Raw genomic sequence first — 22,540 nt, 5'->3', positions numbered from 1 at the left:
GATGTGTGAAAGGACTCACTTATTGGCTGAAAGGCTACAGCGTTGTATCTATTAAGATAGTCTTGAAAATAAAGAAATGGATCCAGCTTCCAATAAACATGATGACCTTTATTGTACCAAGTAGTAAAATCCAAGTATAACAAAACACAGTGCTCATACGCGTTTCGAATCATGGATTTAAGAACATGATCCAAAACGTGTCAAATCCATGATGCGAAACACGTGCCCCAGACCCCTAGGATCCACACCTATGTGAAAAACAAGGTTTCACCAATTTGGCAAAAGAACTTCTGGCCACTGCATCCTGGCAGAGAATGAATGGACAGGTGGCCGTGCATGCACGCGTCTCTCTTCATTTACTTCTGTGACCATTAGTAGTAAATGGTCATGCACACAACCATGTCTGTATTGCAGTCCACAAACCACAGATCTATAAAACACAGATACCTTTCGTATGGAATCTGCATTTTTCTCACTCTCATCAATAAAAATGACTATTCTTGTCCGCAATGCAGACAAGAATAAGATATGTTCTCTAAATTTACGGAATGGACACAAGGATAAGGACAGCACAGGGATGACATCAATATGCTGTCCGTTCTTTTTTGTTTTTGCAGACCCATAGAAATGAATGGGTCTGTGTGCAATCCAAAAAAAAAAAAAGCAGATAATATACTGTTGTGTGCATGAGGCCTTCTGCTTATCCCGAGATCCATGGGGCTCTTTATATATGCAGCTACTTTAGCATGGCAGCGCATTCGTATCATGAACCTGTAATAACTCCCAGCACGTGCACCAAGTATAACTTCGGAAGACTAGTGCGGTCATCAGGGCAACAGCCTATAGCTATAGACGGCTAGTAGTCTTATGTGTTCATATACGAGAGCGGCGGATGGAAGATCTGCAGAAACCACAAGCCTAAAAAAACGTATGAATCATCTTGCTTTTTTTTTTTCTCTCTTTTTACCCTCGTGGATCACGAGAGGCACAATGATCTAATTAGACTAGGGGAATGACATCTGACAAATTATTCAAACGATTATTGTAGTCTGTGGGATGGCGCTGTAGATTTGGAAGAGCGAATACTTGTCTATCCTTTAGTAATGTGCTCGGAGTTATAACTCAGGATCCTTACAAGATAAGAGAGAAATATATATATATATTATATATATATATATATATATATATATATATATATATATATATATAATATATATATAGACAGAGAGATAGAGAACAGGGTGTTCAAAAGGAGAGTCTGTGCTTTAAAGGAAAGAAGAGACAGATTGATTTTGATGATTTAACATTTAATCAAGTAAAAGAACATTATACATAAAATGTATAGTTAAAAATCAATTTACTATTCACAATTAAATTGGAAAAGAAAAAAAAATGAAAGAAATAAGGCAGTTAATGTTGGAATGATTTCATGTACATAAAAAAAATTGAGTTTCTGGCCAGAAATAGCCAGGGACCCCAAACCAAGGGAGATTTGTCCTTCTGGAGTAGAGCTGACAACAAGAGTTCACTTGCTTCCTCGGGGCTCGAGTGACGAGCGCTGGATACAGCCAGTCGATATTGCACATTAATAAGTCAATAGAATCCAGAGCGATAATATACGCAGGCAGAAAGCAGTCAAGGATTTGAGGAAAATCGCGCACTTCTGTCTTGTTCCGAATTTCAGTCCGCATCCAGCTGAGGTGACACGTATGAAGACAGACCTAGATACGACTTCTACTTATGAACAGTAATACAATGCAATAGTCAAAACTGATATGTCATGGAAAACCATTGTACCTGGTACCTTTATGAACAGATCAAGAGACAAGTGTCAAAAAAATGGCCGCCACACTTGGGAAATGATGAAATTATTAAGCCACAAAATACAAACTAATGCCACCGGTGACCAATGGCCTCCACTATGTGCATGTGATTAGCTATTTTGCTATTAGATGCAAATTGATGCTTCACCAATGCCAAAAATAGTACTTTTTTTCCTTGCAAGGACAACCCCATTTCTAGTAAAGACTTTGATGCAAGGATATTTGGAGAATTTTAAATGGGAATGTGACCTATTGTTTTTTTTTTTTTTAGAATTTTTGTGGAGTTTCTTTATTTTTTTCTGCTACTATATTAAAAAAAATTACCGTATGTCATCCTGCAATTTTCACACTGGCCACTAGATCTAAAATATATAGAATGATAATGGCTACTGTACTGAACAGGAAACATGGCCTATTATTCGACCTAGTGGCCAGTGTGACCATATACATTTTTTTCTTTTAAATATAGATCGTGACATGGTAAAAATTAAAAATATAAAGTAAAAAACCCTCACCAAAAAATTCTAAAAACACGTTTAACACAAAATTGCGATTTAAACATTAGGTCATTTTCTGATGACACATCCCCTTTAACAACAAATCACATTGGTAACACCAACCATTATTTGACAAGTATTAGGAAGCTCAGGGCAATGACAAACTAATAGACTGACCCCAAAAAACGTATTCAAATGGACACTGAATTTTAGAAGGTCAGACAATGCTAACTTATAAACACCGGCGAGTCACAATCAGAAATACTTCACATAAAACACTGCTGTCAGGGGCAATGAAAGGGCATCGTCTTGCACTAACATGACGTCCTAACCAGGACGCGATTGCTTTTATGCACTGACAATCCTTTTACCTCATCACATTATAAAACGACTCATTCCAAGAGGATCCGTCGGCTCTCCTGACATCTCTTTTATATATACTTGCAATTTTTCATAAAACAATTGTAGAGAATCATTTCTTGGATTTTTACGTTCTGTCGTTCCTCTGTTATACCTCTTGGAATGTTATTAATGGTATACATTGAGGACTGGGCGTTACTATTCCCATTGAAGGGCATTGGCCTATACTCTAACACTGTCCAACCCGTGCCAACAATGTCAGACTGTATAGGCTCAAAAGTTATGGACAAGCAGAACGGTATTACCCAGTACATTTCCAGAAGAAATCTGAGAAAAACGGTACAACCCTAGGGAAAGGTTCACCAGAGTTAATATGTCAGAGGTAATGAATACGTTCATACAATTGTTCTTGTGGTGGATTTCAGGGCTGTTTTCCTGCACTAAAATAGAACATTAAACGCCCATTGATTAAATGAATTCCAGATTGTAGTTCATACGACGCTGATTTTTCCGCATGTGTATTTGCAAGCCACGTCATGGGAAGAAGAAAAAAAAAACACAAAAAAAAACAGCGTGTTCATACTGTGACAGGCGGCTGCTAAATCCTTGGGCAGCATGTAAACTGCAGCAAATACACGTAGTAGAAGTGGAAGGTGTGCTGCAGGTACTATTAATCTTGCCAGATATTCTTCAAATTTCAAGACTGCGACAGAATACAGTATGGAGGAAGCCTTGGCAAATTGCATCGATCATGCCGGATAATCCACCCCATAGGCAGCTGCTGCATAAAGCTCATATTTTGTGTGTCCAAAAATATTTCTGAGAACAATCGGGAGTCCTCAAAGGAGAATATGGTGTAGCGAGGAAATAAGAAATAAGAGAATTTGACGTTTCCATTTTCTTCAGGTCATCACTCCTGAAAGCCCCTTATATCCCAACATTAACAACGGATCATTAGGTTTTAAAAAAAAAAAAAAAAACACGTACGTACGGGGCGTCACTGAACTGCGAGACAATCACCCCAGCAGGATATTCCAAATCCAGAACAGTCATTTTCAACTACACGATAACTCATTTTAACAGACGTCAGTCTTAGAAGGTCCTCGCATTTGTCCAGTGTAATTAGGTTTGGGACACGCAGACTTGGACTTCAGTGCTGATGTCCTATAGATAAGACCAGAGGTATTAAACATCCCACAACTAAGGCAAATACTTCCAGGCGGCTCAGTCCTTTAGCTGCACCAGACTCTGGCTTGTGGCTGTGTCCCATTCCGCCAACTTCTGGAAGGACATGGACTGTGGCAACATAGAGGAAGGTCCCAGCAGAGAAAAGCATTGCAACTCCCGTGGCATTCACCTCGGAGAGGGCCTCTTTACTGCTCTGTGAAGAGAACACACATTGACATTATAGTACCAGCTCAAGGGTGACTTACCAGGCACTATCATTACAAACATGGAATGGCCACGTTATTAGAGACACTCGTCTAGAACCACACTAGACCTTCTTTGGCCTTCAGAACTACAGCAGTTTGTTGCGGCATAGACTCCACTGGGTGTTGAGATCGTTCTGCTGTAATATCGGCCCATGCAGACAGGATAACTTCTCAGTTTCTAGAAATGAGATGGAAAAGCTGACAATCTCCGCTTCATCTGATTGCTTTGAGTAAGAACTGGCGCACGCAGGTTTAAAACGCGTAGCCCTTTGGATTGTTTATCTGGTGACTGCGTCATTGGATTTTAATGGACATACAATAAAGAATATGTTTTTATGAAATCCTGCTTTTCATTTACGGTCACATTTTTCTACAAAATAGGGCTGACATAGTCTGAACAACCAGTTCTTATTCATCCCCGAGATGCTCTATAGTATTATAATCTTTGGAATGTAAAGGCCAGGGAAGCAAGGAAAACTCGCTGTCATGTTCCTGGAATCAACCCATGGCTAAACAAAAAAGTATTTCTGCCACAGCTGCCATGAAGGGATGAACTTGGTCAGCCTACTGTCCACACGTCCACCCATCAGATGACCCAAGGTGTGCCAAGAAAACATTCCCTCCACCAGCCTGAACGGTTGACCCCTGACAGGAACAGTTCATCGATTCCTGCTGCTTGTGCCAATTTTGACCCTCTTTGCAGCATGGTGCAACAGAATTCTAGATTCTTCTGACCAGGTCATGTTTTTTCCACTGTTCATGATCCAATTTCTGTGCTCTTTTTCCCATTGACTCTTCGGCTTCCCTTAGACAGCAGTGACACCTGAACTGGTCTTCTGCTGTTAAAATCCATCTGTTACTTAAGAGCAAGTTGTGCCTTTGCCGATTCCACACCAAAAAGCCGCAGGGTAGCTGCACAGAACCCGGCTCTCATTGTTTTTAATGGGAGGCCGTGGTTTATGGCCACAACCACGCCAAGAAAGGACCTGCCCATTCTTCATGCAGTTGCAGGAATAAACCATGGCCACATGAACCAGAGAGCGGCCTGCAATTGAAAACAACGCGAGGCAGATTCTGCACGGCCACCAAAATCTGTCTGCAAAAGAAGTCACGTAAATAGCCCCTTCGAGCACCAGCATTGTATTCGCCTGTTCGTCAGAATGATTTTTTATATCCACCTCTGACCCCATTTTGTCGATTAACAGTTTTCCTTAGTCACACCATTCTCAGTATCCTCTTAATGCTGTTGCATAAGAAAACCCCACTAGGTTGGCGGCCTGTGAAATAATGGCCCTGGCCAGTTGACTATGCCATGTTCGAAGTCGCTCAGATCGCTCGATTCTTCCATTCTAATGTGGATTCCCACTGAAAATGATCCACAGAAACCTTACTCCCATGATTGTATGCTGCACTCTGAGGTTGCATCTCATTTCCATTCAGAAAAGCTCCAAGCAAGAAAGGGCAAGGGTCTCTAACAAAGTGGCCACTCCGTTTATGAGGTTTTAGCGATTTGTCACATCCCTCCTAGGCAAAGAGTAACAGTGAATGTGTAATGGAATCTAGATATGCACTTTAGCTATTTACGTTATTTGCATATTCTTCTATACTGTCCGGACAGAAGCTGATCAGTGACCTCTGCAATACACTGTAAATGTATTTCTGAAGTAGCTTACCTTACTTAATCCCAAGTATGTCAACATTGATAGTAAAGGAGCTGCCAAAGCAAACACCAGCAAATGCTTCCGGATGCGGTTTCGCTCTAACCCTGCATGCATAAGGAAAGAAACCAAGCCAAACGCAGCTGGAGCCTATAAGAAAGTCAGGAGAACATTAATGGATCAGTGTGTGCAGAATTACTTTAAAACATTGACATTTTTTTGTTTTTTGCGGCATTGACAGCAGCAAGTGCGCAAAAAATAGGATAGAAGATAGCAGTCATTCAAAAATATGGAGTCGTAGGCAGATTGCAACCACAGACCTGTCTAATGGAAGTCTATGGTAAATGACAGTCAAGGCAGTCAGAAAAGAGAAAGGAAAAAAAATTAAACTGCAGCACGCAAACCTGAATTCATGCAGCTGCATGTATTGACAAAACTGAACATTAGATTTTTTTTTGGGGGGGGGGGGGGGGGAGCATAGTCACGCGTAGTAAAATATTTTTACTTCAAATTAAGTATTTTTGCAATTAGGAACCAAGCATTTTTGCCTACAGCAGATATTGATAGCAGAGATGGGGCTTTTGCTAGGCCTCTTGCTAACCCTTTAAACCAGGCATGTCCAAACTGCGGCCCTCCAGCTGTTGCAAAACTACAACTCCCAGTATGCCCTAATAGCTGTAAGCTATCCAGGCATGCTGGGAGTTGTAGTTTTGCAACAGCTGGAGGGACACAGTTTGGACATGCCTGCTTTAAACTTAAGATAGGTCATGAATATCAGATGTCTGACACCCGCACCCCTGCTGATCAGCTGTTTGAAGAGGCGGCAGTGCTCTAATGAGTGGCCATGGCCTCCTCGCAGCTAACCAAGCACAGAGCAGTCCATTCCATAGCGGCCGTGCTTGGTCTCTCAGCTTAGGCCCATTCACTTTCACTAGGGAATATGAACAATGTATGCGATAACACAGGCATAGGAAGTGCCTGTGCTCTGGCGTCTCTTCAAAAAGCCAATTTTCAGGGGTCCTGGGAGTTAGACCCCCCACCGACAGATCCTGAAGATAGGCCATCAATATTAAAGACATCCTGAGTTATCAAACACCCAAGTTAGAGGCAATAGTCACTGATGACGGTGACATCTAAGATGTCAAAGGTTCCCCTGAGCTCATTAGTTAGGGTAGGGCTGTGGTTTTGTATTGCAGCTGTTGCCCCATTCCTTATCGCATGGGCTCACTTGCTGTGCCCATCTGATCAGAAAGTGCCCGCTAGACAGGATAAGCATACTCATCCTGATTTGTCAAATGGTGAACAGTTGGGTAGCTACAATGCCAATCAGGTGAGCTGGAAAGGAAGCACAGTGCAATAAATCTGGCTGTAGAGCCACACGTTGCCAGGTCCTGGTAAAGCAGACAATGCTATTATTCATCATTTCTTCATGTAAGTAGTCCAGATAAATGATGAGGATAACTATCGGGGGGGACACTTACCTTATGCAACATGATGGCCACAAATACAATAAGCTGAACACTTGTCTGTGATGTTGATGCCGCAGCCCCTAGAGCAACTCCATCAGCTATGAAGATTTAAAAAAAAAAAAAAAACCACGGGGGAATTGATTAATTATCACTGTTCTCCAAAAGTAAAAAAAAGGCGTTTTTTTTTATCTGCAAAAAAATAATGACTTTTGCATTTTACACTCCACTCACTCCAGTTCTAAAAAGTGGCTGGGAAAGTGGGCATTGATATCTATGATAGGTCGGTTTCACACTTGCGTTGTGGCATTATCAAAACTGAACAAACCGGATCCAGTATGAAAATCATTGACAGTCAGTGGGAGCCATATCCGTTTTATTTGCTAACAAAAAAAAAAAACACACGAGTCCGGCACCATTGACTTACATTGATTTTCATGCTGGATCTGGTTTGTTTCACAGATCGGATACAAAGTCGCAGTTTGCAGCGGTTTTGTGTACGGTCAAAAAACACAATGAAACGGAACGGAATACATTTGGATCAGTTTTGTCCACATTGACAATGAATGGTGACAAAACGGATCCATTTTGGCTCGGTTTTGAGATCCTCTGCCAGATCTTAAAACTGGAATGCCACAACGCAAGTGTGAAACAGGCCTTAGTGTCACTCCATATTTCTCACTGCCACTTCAAATGTCAGAAAAATTAAGTCGCAAACTAACTCCAGTAGGAAGTAGCGTAAAAAAGAAAAAAAAATGGAGTAGCATTTCTAGACAAGAGAGGATTAAATGGGTTGGCCCATCTCGCACTTTAGTGGCATATCACTAGGATATGCCACCAATGTCTGATAGGTGCAGGTCTCACACCTACGGTATCTCTACAACAGGGCCCCCAAAGTGAACAAGGCACAGCAAAAGCATGGTCACCATCCATTCACTTCTATGGGAGTAACGAAAATAGCCGAGCGTTGGCTCACCTATTTCCGGAACACCCACAGAGGTGAATTGATCGGTGGCTGCGCTTTTGCAGTGCTCTCTCCATTCACTTCTATGGGAGTTCTGGGTTCTTTTCAGAAGTACCATGGAAGTGAATGGACAGCATGCAGTGAATGCGCAGTACACTCTCCTTTGGCTTTGGGATCCACACCTCGGATATTGATGGCATATCCTAGCGATAATTAACCAAATTGTGAGATGGGCCAAGCCCATTAAAAAACAATGACGTCAGTTGATAAATTTGGCACAAAGTATGCAGACTCAAGCTAACAGACTATAGAATGCTCTATATGATGTGGTGTCTCCTTACCTGCAGCGTGCACTACAAGACCCAGAGTGGTGGTAATCTTGGAACTGGCGGCTCTCGCTGCCTCTGGGTCTAAGAAAGAAAATAAATCCATCAGACACTCAGAAACAGAACTGCTGTATGCATATCCATCCCATCAGTACTCACCCTCCACAGAGTGCATATGAGAGCTGCCAATCTGATCCACCAGCAACATGAAGACAAAGCCCAGGACTAGGGAGACCCCAATGTAAGCATGTAGTCTAGAATGATCATGTTCATGGACTGATAAGACTTCAGCTCCAGTCTCTGATTCCTTTACTTTCGAGCTTTCCAGTTCATGATGTTTTGCTGAAAAAAATGAACAATTTTGCCCTAATATTTGGTTGCATAAGTGGACTTAGAGTGCACCAAATTCTAGATCAGCATAAATTCCCTAAGGACCCAATTAGACATCCCGATGTTCAGTCAGAACGAGTGTTGATGGATAATTAACATGTCAATTGGAGCTCGTTCACACGGCCTATTACACAGATCGATGCAAAGTGAATGTAGGAGGAATGATTGGTACAGTAGTCATTCCTGCCTCATTCAGTCCTGACTACACAGGGAGATGTGCTTCCCAATATTAGTGCATCTTTTATCCCGATGAAAAATCATCTGACAAATGAGCTTTTGCTTGTTTATCGGCAGCACAGGTATACGGGTCAATTATCGGGAACAAAGCATTCATAGGGAACACGTGTTCCTGATAATTGGCCAGAAAATTATTCGGCCTAATTGGGCCATAAGAGTTCAGTGGACGAAACTATCTGATACCTTCTCATTAAGAACACACTATCAATCCAGGAAGTGAGGGCTAAAGGAACGCTCAAAGTGAACAAGACATATAGGGGCACGTTTATTAAGAATGTCGCTTTAGATGCGGGTCTTAATAAGGCCCTGTGCTGACGGTGGTTCCGCTGAAGTTATGTAGAGGCACAGGCCTCTACATAATTGATCCTTTGCTGCTTCTAAAGGTAAGACAGCTTCCTAGCGGTCTTACATTTAGACCATTTTCTATGCCCTAAACATGCGTAAAAAATTGTAAATGAGACAGGCCGCCTTCCCAGCCACACCCACTTTTTCTAGACATGGCGTGAGCGGGGAAAAGTCGCAGATTGCGGCGCAAAGGATTTTTGCGCCACAATCTGCACCAGAAATACGCCTAATATAGGCGTATTTCTGTTTAATAAATGACCCCCATAGTTGCCATCACTGTTTATCAGTCTGCAGCACTGCCTGCAAGATCTTGGCGCACACAGTCCTGGGAATAAAGGGGTTAATCTCCAGTTATTCTGATCCATCTTTGGCGGAGACTGACTGAAGGAGCTGGGTGAGAAAAGAGAATACAGTAGGAAGGCTTACAACTTGTCACAGACTAGTGAGGAGGAGGAGGAGGAGGAGGAGGAGGAGAATGACCTCCTAGGACAGTGATGGCTAACCTCTGGCACTCCAGTGCTGAAACTACGACTCCCAGCATTCATTTTTTTTTTAGTTCTGAGAACAGCCAAGCAAGTGTTTATCTTGGGAGTTTTTTTACCACGGAGGTTAGCCATCACTGTCCTAGGATACTGGATTTTTACGAGAAGATCAAAGAAAGACTGTCAAAAATATGATATGCTGGGTTGGAAAATTTCATATTTTTTCTATTTTAATCAGGCAGTTTAGACGGCCATGTGGCTGGTGGTCTTCTCACACACTGCACCCCAGTGGATCTCTGTGTCAACCATTTGTTCTGTCAGCACTTCTGGAGAAACCAGGTTAAACCTACTTTTCCTTGTCACCCAGTGGTGTTAATAAAGATAGTCCAATGTTTTTAGTCCTGAGGGCTTATATGGACATCAATGGAAAAGAACTGTCGATATATGATGTGGCTAGGACACAGAGTACCGAGGCCGATGTCTGCGTCTCTGTTATTAATATGTCCATTTCTAATTCCAGTGTTATTGCTAGTTGTATGTTCCAACACAATCTATCCATGAAGGATACAAATTACAATCTAATCTAGCTTGCTCAGGATACCAACCTTCTAGTACTTCTTCATAGAGGGCATGGACACCTTCTGGTACAATGACCGCTAATGCAGTTCCACACAGGAGACCTGCACCCAGTACTGTCACCAACTTTAGACGTTCCTAAAAATCAGAAGCACATGACATCTCACATGAGTCTACACTATTATCAACATTATTTGCACAAACTGCATACAACAGAATATATGGCCGGGACCAACAATATTCAAGAAAATTATAGGGTTTCAAGAAGATCATTTTGTTATAGTTTTTTTTTTTATACTATAAAAAAAAAAATGTTCATCAATTTATATGAAAGATAAAAAATCTGGACTGTCCAGTGTATTAAATGGTTTCACTCATTCACAGAATGATAAATTGTAAGATTAGGACATGATTTGTACTTGTTTCATCCTCCTGTCTGTCTCTCTATACAGTGATGTAGGGCAAGGTACACCAGTTAATTATCCACAAGATTGCGTTAGAGAAGCACAGTATATCATGAACTGAGAACAGTGTAATTACACAACTCCTGCTCTTCTCACATAACCTGCTTCCCCACTATTAGGGCTCATGCCCACAACCGTTGCCCCGCATACGGCGGCTCCTCAATACACAGGGCAAATCCGGAGATGCGGTGCTGAACGGAACGGAAGCACTACGGAGTGCTTCTGTGGGGTTCCGTTCCATGCATCCATTCCGCAAATAAGTAGTGCATGCACTTTTTTGCAGTGCGGACAGTCGGATGTGAATCGCGGACCCCAGTCAAGTAAATGGTCATGCCCGTGCATTGCGGACTGCAATTTGCGGTCCGCAGCACGGGCACCGAGTGCTTACGCTTGTGGGAATGAGCTCTTACTGAGGAAAAGCTTTACACCCAAAACGCCAAATCAAACCTCACCACTGACACCCTTGACCCAATGCTATCCCACAACATCCCCAAAATGCACCCCTATACAAGCCCTTACCCACCTCTTCAACCTAACATTAACCACTGGTATCACTCCCAGCCTTCGCTTGATCTCCTCTTTATCCAGTTATCGCTCCATCTCACTATTTCTGTTTCCATCAAAACTCCTAGACTAACATGGCAACCTTGTACAATCCTCCCACCTCACATATCACTCCCTTTTTGCCGAGCTACAATCTGTCTTCCATGATGACCTAAACGTCATTACTCTATGTTCCTACTTGTAGACCTATCCTCTGCCTTTGACACAGCTGACCATTTCCTCGTTACAAACTCTCTCATTCTTGGCGTCAGAGACTTATGCCTCTCTTGGATATCCTTATACCTCACCAAGCTAACATTCAGTGTCCCCCATTCACCCACCACCTCCTCATCATGCCCCCTCTGTCAGTGTCCCTCAAGACTCTGTCCTGGGAATCTTACTGTTCTCCATTCTTCGGCCTGGGACAGCTCATAGTCCCACAGCTTTCAGAACCACTTCTATGCTGCTGATACTCAAATCTACCTCTATGGTCCAGATGCCACTTCTTGTTATCCATGTTCCAGCATGTCTATTAGCTATATTCTTGTTCTCCTCCTCTTTCTTTTTAAAACGGAACATGGAGAAAACAAAGTTCATCATCTTACCCCCATGCCAAATGACCTATCAATTACAGTTAATGGCTCCACACTTTCTCCAATCTCATACGTCCACCATTTGGATAACATTTCATTCTCTTCAAACCACACATCAAAGCCAAACTAGCTCCTGCTGCCTGCAGAACAAATTCTCACATCAGCTTCTTTCACAACCCTGAGTCAACTAAAATGCTTGTACATGCCCTCATCATCTCCTGCCTAGACTACTGCAACATTCTCCTCTGTGGCCACCCATCTAACACTCATCCAATCCATTCTCAACTCCACTGCCTGGTTAGTCCACCACTCCCCCCTGCCAATCCCTTCTCTGGCTCCCCATTGCCCAGCAAATTCAGTTCAAAATACTAACCACTACATACACAGCTGACCATAATCTGTCCCTCCCTTATATCTCTGCTTTCCCAATACATTCCCACACGTAAGCTCTTATCCTCGCAAGACCTCCTTTGCTCTCCTCTTGTCTGTTCCTCTCACAATCGCCTACAACAGGCATGCTCAACCTGCGGCCCTCATGCTGTTGTAAAACTACAACTCCCACTATGCCCTGCTGTAGGCTGATAGCTGTAGGCTGTTAGGGCATGCTGGGAGTTGTAGTTTTGCAACAGCTGGAGGGCCACAAGTTGAGCATGCCTGGCCTACAAGATTTCTCTCGTACATTCCCCATACTCTGGAACTCATGACCCCAGCACATCAGACTCTCCACCAACATCAAAACTCTCAAAAGCAACCTGAAACCTCACCTCTCCAGGAAAGTCTACAACCTACAGTGGCCTGCTGCCACGTCTCAGCCAAATAAGCATTTTGGGCAGGGTCCTCTCCTGATCTGTACTAGTCTGTCACTAAGCAGTCCTTGCTTATTGTACTTGGTTTAAATTGTCTATGTAAAACCTCATCACATGTACAGGTCCCTGGAATATATTAAAGTATTAATATAAAATAACAATTTCAGTTTGGCCGAAGGCTACAGCAACCATGCTATTCTGCAGAGGCAGGACAAAGGTTAGTGTGCACCAATAACACAAGATTACTGCAGCTCAACAAGAGCATAGTTATTAGGGTGGCCAACTAAAAACCTGAAACTCCAAAGTAAAGTCCCTGTCAATACAAGAACCTGTTGAACAAGTCTACAGCAACATAACTGAAGTGCTGTTCAGGCATCCGAAGCTGTGAAAGATGGACTAATCTGTCCCAAATGTATAGAACTTATTAAAGGGGAAATTGCAGATTCTGCCACCCTTCCTAAATGGGTGTTCTAGTGGAAGAATTCTGTATAAATAAGGTGCAGAAGGAGGTTTTAAAAAATAAAAATAAAAAAAATGATTACCATATTTTTTGCACTTTTTCCCCCCAAAAAGTAGGAGGACAACGGCTGTGAGTCTTAGGCTACTTTCATACTGGCGTTTTGGTTTCCGTTTGTGAGATCCGTTCAGGGCTCTCACAAGCGGTCCAAAACGGATCAGTTTTGCCCTAATGCATTCTGAATGGAAAAGGATCCACTCAGAATGCATCCGTTCCGTCTCCATTCCGCTTTGGAGGCAGACACCAAAACACTGCTTGCAGCGTTTTCGTGTCTGTCTGACAAAACTGAGCCAAACGGATCCGTTCTGGCACACAATGTAAGTCAATGGGGACAGATTTGTTTTCACAATAGAAAACGGATCCGTCCTCCACTGACTTTCAATGGTGTTTAAGATGGATCTGTCTTGGCTATGTTAAAGATAATACAAACGGATCCGTTCTGAACGGATGCAGATAGTTGTATTATCTGAACGGATCCGTCTGTGCAGATCCAAAACGGATCCGCACCAAACGCAAGTGTGAAAGTAGCCTTAAAAAGCGAATACTAGTGAGGGCTTCTATTATGGAAGCTCTCTCTAGTATGCATTAGGTGCCAGGAGCAGGGAGTGAAGCGCTGCGAGCGCTTCCGGTACTCACCCTCCCTGGTCTTCCTTCCTGGGGCCGCTGCTGCACTATCCTGACCCCATACAGCGCCAGGACGTAGTTTGCACACTATCACCTGACGCTGCACGCAGTCAGGTGCAGCACGGGCCGGAGAAGACATGGGAGCCTGACTGCTGATGGAGAGGAGCCGCGGCGCAGAGAGGTAAGAGGAGTTTATTTTATTCTGATCTGAGGTCTGATGGTTCTGGCAAGAAACTCTGATTGGGGGGGGGGGGGGGGGGGTCTGACATTGAGGGCTAATCTAAGGTCTGGTATGGGTCGGAAATAAAGGGCTGATCTAAAGTCTGATGGGGGTCTGACATTGAGGGCTGATCTGAGGTCTGAAATAAAAGGCTGATATAAGGTCTGATGGGATGTCCTGATATGGTTGGGGGGGGGGGGGGGGGGTGGGAAGAGGATCTGATGAAAAATATTTTTCTTATTTTCCTCCTCTAAAACCTAGGGCGAGTCTCATCATCAGGTGCATCTAATGGCGCATTCACACAACTGTATAAATGGATCTGCATCCGTTCTGCAATTTAGCGGAACGGGTGCGGACCTATTCATTTCAATGTGTGCTGTTCGCATCCGTTGTTCCATTCCGCGGCCCCGCAAAAAATATGGTGCACGTCCTATTCTTGTCTGCGGTTGCGGACAAGTATAGGCATTCTTTATATAGCGCCGGCCATGTGCGGTCTGCAAAATGCGGAACGCACACAGCTGGTATCTGTGTTTTGCGGATCCGCAAAACAGTACTTACCTCTCTAATCCCTCGCCACTGCTATGATCCCCTGGTCCTCATTGCACCCCACTTCTGGAGTGAGCACACGAAATCGTTCAGACTGGGCACTCAGCAGTTTCCTGTGTGTCGAGTCCAGCCAGGAGAGCAGTGGGGACTGGAATATTGTCTGTGCAGCAGTGACGGGGATTCATCTTTTTTTTTTTACCCCCTTTTACACAAAATTATTGCACTGGAAAACCTTTTAAAAAACACAGACGACAGCAGATATAACAAATAAGCAAACCCAACTGAAGAAAGCCTTTTTCTAACCCTCTCCGTAGGGGGATTGTGAGCTCCTGTATGGGCGCACTACCCACGTCTTACAGCGTCTTCTGTGTGGACTGAAACTCATACTCTCTATGCAAGTCTATGAGAAGCTTCTCATTGTGCAATATAAGGGCCAGTAAGATGACTGACCGCATTACCCTATTCGTCATGCAATTTATAAATGGAGCAACAAGGATAAAAAATAAAAAAATAAAATAAAAAAGCCTATGGTTATTTTTTTTAACCTCTTAAAGGGGTTGTCCCAGAATGCATAATTTTTAACAGCTGCCAGCAGGAGACTGAGTTCTGTTACTGCTAGCATAATTGGGAGAATTATAGCTGCTAATGTGATGAGGCACTCTGGCTGCCATCATCAGGGGGCACTGTGGCGAGGCACTGTGGCTGGCATATAGCCAGGGGGCACTGCAACTGGCACATTCAGGGGGAATTTTGGCTGCTAATGAGTTGAGCACTGTGGCTGGCAATGTGATAAGGCACTGTGGCTAGCATAATTGGAGGCACTATGGCTGCTAATGTGTGAGGCACCCTGGCTGGCATAATTAGGGGGCACTGAAACTGGCACAGTCAGGGGGCATTATGGCTGCTAATGAGATGAGAAATGTGGTAAGGCACTGTGGCTGGCAATTTTATGAGGCATTGGATGTTGTACTGTGTCTATCCCATAACAACTGTATATCAGCTATGGGAGATAAAAAAAAAAAAAAATGGAATTTTCTTTTCTTATGCTTCTAATTGTAGGTCGTTGTATAGTTCTAAAAATACCATAGTTTGTAATTTATGTACATTTTTGTTCCTTTTACTTTATTGTTTACAGTGTACACATCGTTTACATATTTCATGCTGAATAACCTGTTGAAGGCGTCATTGAGGTTGTTTCAGTCGTGCGAATACCTAATAAGCTTAGTTTTTTTCTTTTACATAATTTATGTGCAATAAAATATATTTTATGTAAAATAATCAACTGTCTTTTTGTTTTTTTCATTAAAATTTTAAACTCCCTATGCAGGCTGCATAGGAAGAAGCAGGGACACCTAGTCAGTTAAGAACGACTCAGTGGGGTCGCCCTTCTGAGGTTGAGCACATTGCTCCCTGGGCAGCATCATTAGCTCAGGTCAAGTAGGGTAATCCAGGGTAAGAGACCCAGCACACGGATCCATCAGACCCCCAGTAGATACCACGATATGACCATATGGTAAGACCGTTCTTTTTACCTGTATACTGTGAACCATTGCACAAGCGTGCGTCACCTTTATCTATAGGTAGAGTTGTTGCGATACCAAATTTTTTATTCGATACCACGCAAAACTTTACACTTTTTATTTAATAACTATTTCCCCCTTTAGGGGCTAGAACCTGGGATCTTTCATCCCTTGTCCTATTCACCCTGATAGATCTCTATCAGGGTGAATAGGACCTCACACTGTCCATGCTGCCCTGGGTTCTGTGCACACAGCAGTAGGGAGCCGACTATGGCAGCCAGTAGCGTCCTGGCTGCCATGGTAACCGATCGGAGCCCCAGGATTACACTGCTGGGGCTCCGATTAGAAACTACCACTGCCAACAATGAGGAGGGGAGAGGGGACCCTGTGGCCACTGCCACCAACGAGAAGGGGAGGGGACCCTGTGGCCACTGCCACCAATGATTTTAATACTGGGGGGGTTCAGGGGGGGTGGGCGCACTGTGCCACCAATGATTTTAATGGGGCGGGCGCACTGTGCCACCAATGATAATTAACCCTTTATACAGGAGGCGGGTACTGGCAGCGAGCAGGGTGCCGGCTATGCGATTCTGCTGCCGGCACCTGCCTCCTGTATTATGTGTTATATGGGTCCGGACTTAGTTAAGTATTAGGCAACACAGAGCGGCGCCCAGAGATGTCCCAGCACTTACTATTATTCCTGGGCGCCGCTCCGTTCGCGATTACTGTCTCCTGCTCCATATGCTAATTACGACCGGAGCAATGGGGAGGAGACATCAGCTCTTCTAGTGGGCGTTCCTTCTCCCTGCACTGCGATTGGACAACGCTACAGCCAAGGAGAAGGAACGCCCACTAGAGAAGCTGCTGTCTCCTCCCTATTGCTCCAATAGTCCAACCCAGGAAAAGTCCTATCATTGGTGGTGCCCGCCTCTCCTCTTATTGGCAGCAGCGGCACAGAGGGGAGGGAGACACCGCTTCCTTCTCCCCTGTGGTGCTGAGAGAACACGAGTGCGCCGACAGCAGCGCGCTCATGTTCTGTGATACTAGACTGCGCAGCCCAGTATCGAAAAAATTGAAATCCCGGTATCGTATCGATACCGGGACAAAAGTATCGATTGGGTATCAAAATTTCGATACCCGCAACAACCCTATCTATAGGTTTACCTGCTTATGGGCTTTTATTCTATCTGCAAACTATATTAAAAGTTAAGTATTAATAAGGTCCCCCTTAGGCCCCTTACAGACTAGCGTGTCCGGATTAGGATGCGTCCCGATGCATTGTGGCAAACCCGCACGAGTAGGTACGCAATTGTAGTCAGTTTTGACTGCGATTGCGTTCCATTGTTCAGTTTTTATCGCGCGGGTGCAATGCGTTTTGCACGCGAGTGATAAAAAACTGAATGTGGTACCAAGACCCGAACTTCTTCACTGAAGTTCAGGTTCAAGGTTGTGTACATTGTATTATTTTCCCTTATAACATAGTTATAAGGGAAAATAATAGCATTCTGAATACAGAATGCATAGTACAATAGGGTGATGGATCATGTGACGGACCATGTGATGAGCATAGTGATGTCATCAAAGGTCCTATTCCTCACAAAAGAAGACAGAAGGAGATGCCGGCTGCGCGAACAAGTGGATTAAGGTGAGTTACATTTTTTTATATTTTTTTTTTAACCCCTCCAGCCCTATTGTACTATGCATTCTGTATTCAGAATGCTATTATTTTCCCTTATAACCCTGTTATAAGGGAAAATAACGATCGGGTCCTCAACCCGATCGTCACCTAGCAACCGTGCGTGAAAATTGCACCGCATCCGCACTTGCTTGCGGATGCTTGCGATTTTCACGCAACCCCATTCATTTCTATGAGGCCTGCGTTACGTGAAAAACGCACAAAGAAGAGCATGCTGCGATTTTCACGCAAAGCACAAGTGATGCGTGAATATCACCGCACAAGTGATGTGTTCACCTCACGCATCGCACCCGCGCGGAAATCTCGCCCGTGTGAAAGGGGCCTTAGCGTTTCTTTTTGTTGTAAAAACACAATCAATAATTAAACATTATTTAAATAATGTCATGTTCTGATAACACATTCCCTGACAATCTAAATTGTTCACATGTGTTCTACCCAAAATGAAAAAAAAATGGACTGAATATTCATAGAAAGGATCGACCCATACCTCTGAAAAGTTAACGGCTAGCGGGATTATTCCAGACACATAGCAGCCGACCAGCATAGCCAGCGACAGGAGGCTGATAGAGCTGAAGTCATCCATGACTGCGAAGAGGATTCAGGCTTCACTCTGCAAGCCAAGAAAAAGTGTTATCCTATAATGCTGTACCCTCCGCCATTACCAACATGGCGGCATCTGACTTACTGGTCAAGAGAGAGCTAATGCAGGACGTGTTCTCAAGACCACCAGTGGAAAAGTACATGACCAGGGAGATGAAGTGGGGGCCACGGATTATTTTATAGGGTCACTGAGTTTTCCAAAACCTTTGTAGCAACTTACTAAAGGTTTTGATTGGCTGAGACCCCCCACCAATCACTAGAAAGAGGAGAGAGAAGCGCTTACGCGCTCTCTCATTGCTATCAGAGACGGATCCAGTAGACGTCTAAGGACCAGTCTCAATTCTGTCTCCTGCAGCAAGGAGAGAGAGCGCTTCCCTCTTCTCGTTCTAGGGATTAGTGGGGGTCTCCGCACTCAGACCCCACTGATTAAGACCTTTGAAAAGCTCAGTGACACTATAATAACATCTTATGGATAAAAGTCTTTTTTTTAGACACATTTTATTACAAAAGAAATTACTCTATCCTGGTAAACTCCATAAGGCCTCATGCACACCACCATACAGGTACCGTCCTTGTTGCGGCAGCATTTTTTGTGGACCTATTGACTGCGAAAAGCACACAGATTATCGGCGTGCTTTTGACATCCATATATCCGTTGCGGAAATAGATAGAACATGTCGGCAAAATGTGGACCACGGACCCTTTTAAGTCAATAGGTTTGCAAAAAAAAAAAAAACACAGACCGCATCAGTACTTTGCGCAAAACAGTCGTGTGCTGAGGCCGAAGACTATGCGCACACGTGCAGCCATTTTTGTATTTCACCGATGCATCATAAAAAAATTAAAATAAGTAAACCTTGTAAATATTCTTTGTGACTTTTTTAACCCTTATAATCTCTAAAACTCTCCAATTTGCAAAACGGATCTGACACTTTCCTGGTTTGTGACTTGTATAACCAATGTATATTAGGAGAAGCAGAGACCTCGACGATGTGCGGAGGGATGGGGAGCGCAGGATTTGGCTGTAACTAATGGAGACTAGGAGACATGGGTCATACACTGTAGGACATGTTAACAGATGCACGTACCTACATGGGAAAGCCCGTGAAGAGCGGCATGCTCAACCTGCGGACCTCCAGCTGCTGCAAAACCACAACTCCCAGCATGCCCCAATAGCCTACAGCTATCAGCCTACAGAAGGGCATTGTGGGAGTTGTAGTTTTACAACAGCTGGAGAGCCGCAGGTAGAGCATGCATAAGCTAGAACACTGCCTCATCAGCATACTCATTACTTGGGTTGGATTTCAGCCATGGAAGAGGTAAAGGTGAGGAGAGAGTTGCTTTATTTTTAGCATACTTTCGTCAGTTACATTTTATACCCATACCTTACTGGGGTTATCATATCCAGTATATATGGACACGTCACTGCTGAGTACAGGCTGCTGCCATCACGTCCAGTATATATGGACACGTCACGGCTGAGTACAGGCTGCTGCCATCACGTCCAGTATATATGGACACGTCACTGCTGAGTACAGGCTGCTGCCATCACGTCCAGTATATATGGACACGTCACGGCTGAGTACAGGCTGCTGCCATCACGTCCAGTATATATGGACACGTCACTGCTGAGTACAGGCTGCTGCCATCACGTCCAGTATATATGGACACGTCACGGCTGAGTACAGGCTGCTGCCATCGCGTCCAGTATATATGGACACGTCACGGCTGAGTACAGGCTGCTGCCATCATGTCCAGTACATATGGACAAGTCACGGCTGAGTACAGGCTGCTGCCATCATGTCCAGTATATATGGACAAGTCTCGGCTGAGTACAGGCTGCTGCCATCATGTCCAGTATGTATGGACACGTCTCGGCTGAGTACAGGCTGCTGCCATCATGTCCAGTATGTATGGACACGTCACGGCTGAGTACAGGCTGCTGCCATCATGTCCAGTATATGGACACGTCACGGCTGAGTACAGGCTGCTGCCATCATGTCCAGTATATATGGACACGTCACGGCTGAGTACAGGCTGCTGCCATCATGTCCAGTACATATGGACAAGTCACGGCTGAGTACAGGCTGCTGCCATCATGTCCAGTATATATGGACAAGTCTCGGCTGAGTACAGGCTGCTGCCATCATGTCCAGTATGTATGGACACGTCTCGGCTGAGTACAGGCTGCTGCCATCATGTCCAGTATGTATGGACACGTCACGGCTGAGTACAGGCTGCTGCCATCATGTCCAGTATATATGGACACATTACTGCTAAGGACAGGCTGCTGGCATTATGTCCAGTATATATGGACACATCACGGCTGAGTACAGGCTGCTGCCATCATGTCCAGTATATATGGACACGTCACGGCTGAGTACAGGCTGCTGCCATCATGTCTAGTATATATGGACAAGTCTCGGCTGAGTACAGGCTGCTGCCATCATGTCCAGTATATATGGACACGTCACGGCTGAGGACGTCCTAGTGCTAGCATGGGCAGTATATATACGGACATGTCACAGGACAGGAAAACAAAGCTTGGTGGGGAGACTGAAGGGGGCCGGGGCAGTTAACCCGTGTGCTGTCATGGCAGCCCTCTGTGATCATCACTTCATGCCTGCCCTGAGGCTGAGCTGATCCTATAATGACAGCATTACTAACTCCACCTAACATGATAATGATGGGACATGGAGCCACCGAGCGGAGCATGTCGCCGGCTGTGGCTCGTCTACAGGAGGAATCTCACATGTATTTCGGGTCACGGCGGATCTGTCCGGTCCTAGAAAGATACGATGTCCCTCGGCGAAAATCCCCCGACAGCCCGATCACAGCTGCTGACTATAGGCCTTAGCGGGTAACACATACACAGGCCGCCATCTTGCTTTCTCAGGTCCTCTAGCTGCCATGGTGTCACTACACAGACTACTTCCGGGTCACATGGCCGCTGACGTCACCGCTGTGTTACACAGCTGAGCTTTGTCCGCTTTCTATTACGCAGACCAGCACAGTATACATACACGCACAAGAAATGGAGTGGTTGCCAGTACTAACCAATCAGAACGCTTCTCTCACTTTATGACCTGTACAGAAAAGATGAAAGCTCTGATCTGATTGGTCATCAGCAACTGTTCCACTTTGAGCACTAGTTCTGAAAAGCCAGTTTTCCCATGAGTGTGTGGAGGTTGGAATATAGGAGGTCTTTGTTTCCCCACCAAGCTGCGCTGCACCATAAATTAGGCGCACCTCCAGCAATCTAGGCACCTTGAGTAAAACTACTGAAGTCCCTGACTGGTGTAGTCTTTACTCCTCTTTTACACCTTAGAAAATTTGGCGATGCCTAAGTCCCGGCCCAGCCCCCGCCATTACGAAGTGGCGAAAAAATGCCTGTGTGACAAAATATCGTTGCAGGTGTGAACTGCCCATAGACCCCACAGGGAAATTTCCCAGCAGACCAATGCCCAGGGGGCCACTTGAGCCCTCCTCATGGCCGCCGGCTGGATACATAATGCGCTGATACTCTCAGCATTAATTAATATGCATCAGGTACTTATGAACCTGGCATCCGCTGCAGGTGCCCTCCCGAAATCAACTATATCGCCATCCTCAGTATGGCTATATTTGTGGAATTCTTGGGAAGGTGGTGGTGGCATATTTTGTGCTGCACTGTGGTATTTGGTTCTGCTGGGGCGGTAGTTTGTGCTGCACTGTGGTATTTGGTTCTGTTGGGGCAGTATATTGTCCTGCACTGTGGTATGTGGTTCTGCTGGGGCAGTATTTTGTGCTGCACTGTGGCATTTGGTTCTGCTGGGGCGGTATTCTGTGCTGCACTGTGGTATTTGGTTCTGCTG

The 22,540-nt window shown here is 44.5% G+C and overlaps 1 protein-coding gene across 1 annotated transcript; it reads right to left on the bottom strand.

Moving 5' to 3' along the window:
• Positions 1-1,345: 1,345 nt before the first annotated feature.
• Positions 1,346-21,599, bottom strand: SLC39A9 (solute carrier family 39 member 9). Its single transcript, XM_044272220.1, has 8 exons — positions 21,439-21,599; positions 18,574-18,696; positions 10,587-10,695; positions 8,687-8,869; positions 8,543-8,611; positions 7,253-7,338; positions 5,787-5,921; positions 1,346-4,061 (listed from the first exon to the last, which is right to left on the bottom strand). Exons 2-8 carry the CDS (start codon positions 18,667-18,669, stop codon positions 3,831-3,833), a joined length of 909 nt encoding a protein of 302 aa, XP_044128155.1. The 5' UTR covers positions 18,670-18,696; positions 21,439-21,599; the 3' UTR covers positions 1,346-3,830.
• Positions 21,600-22,540: the final 941 nt, after the last annotated feature.

The sequence above is a fragment of the Bufo gargarizans genome, chromosome 11, assembly GCF_014858855.1.
Source record: "Bufo gargarizans isolate SCDJY-AF-19 chromosome 11, ASM1485885v1, whole genome shotgun sequence".
Lineage (NCBI taxonomy): Eukaryota > Metazoa > Chordata > Amphibia > Anura > Bufonidae > Bufo > Bufo gargarizans.
The sequence above is the reverse complement of the archived record's forward strand: the minus strand, read 5'-3'. Positions and strand labels throughout refer to the sequence as shown.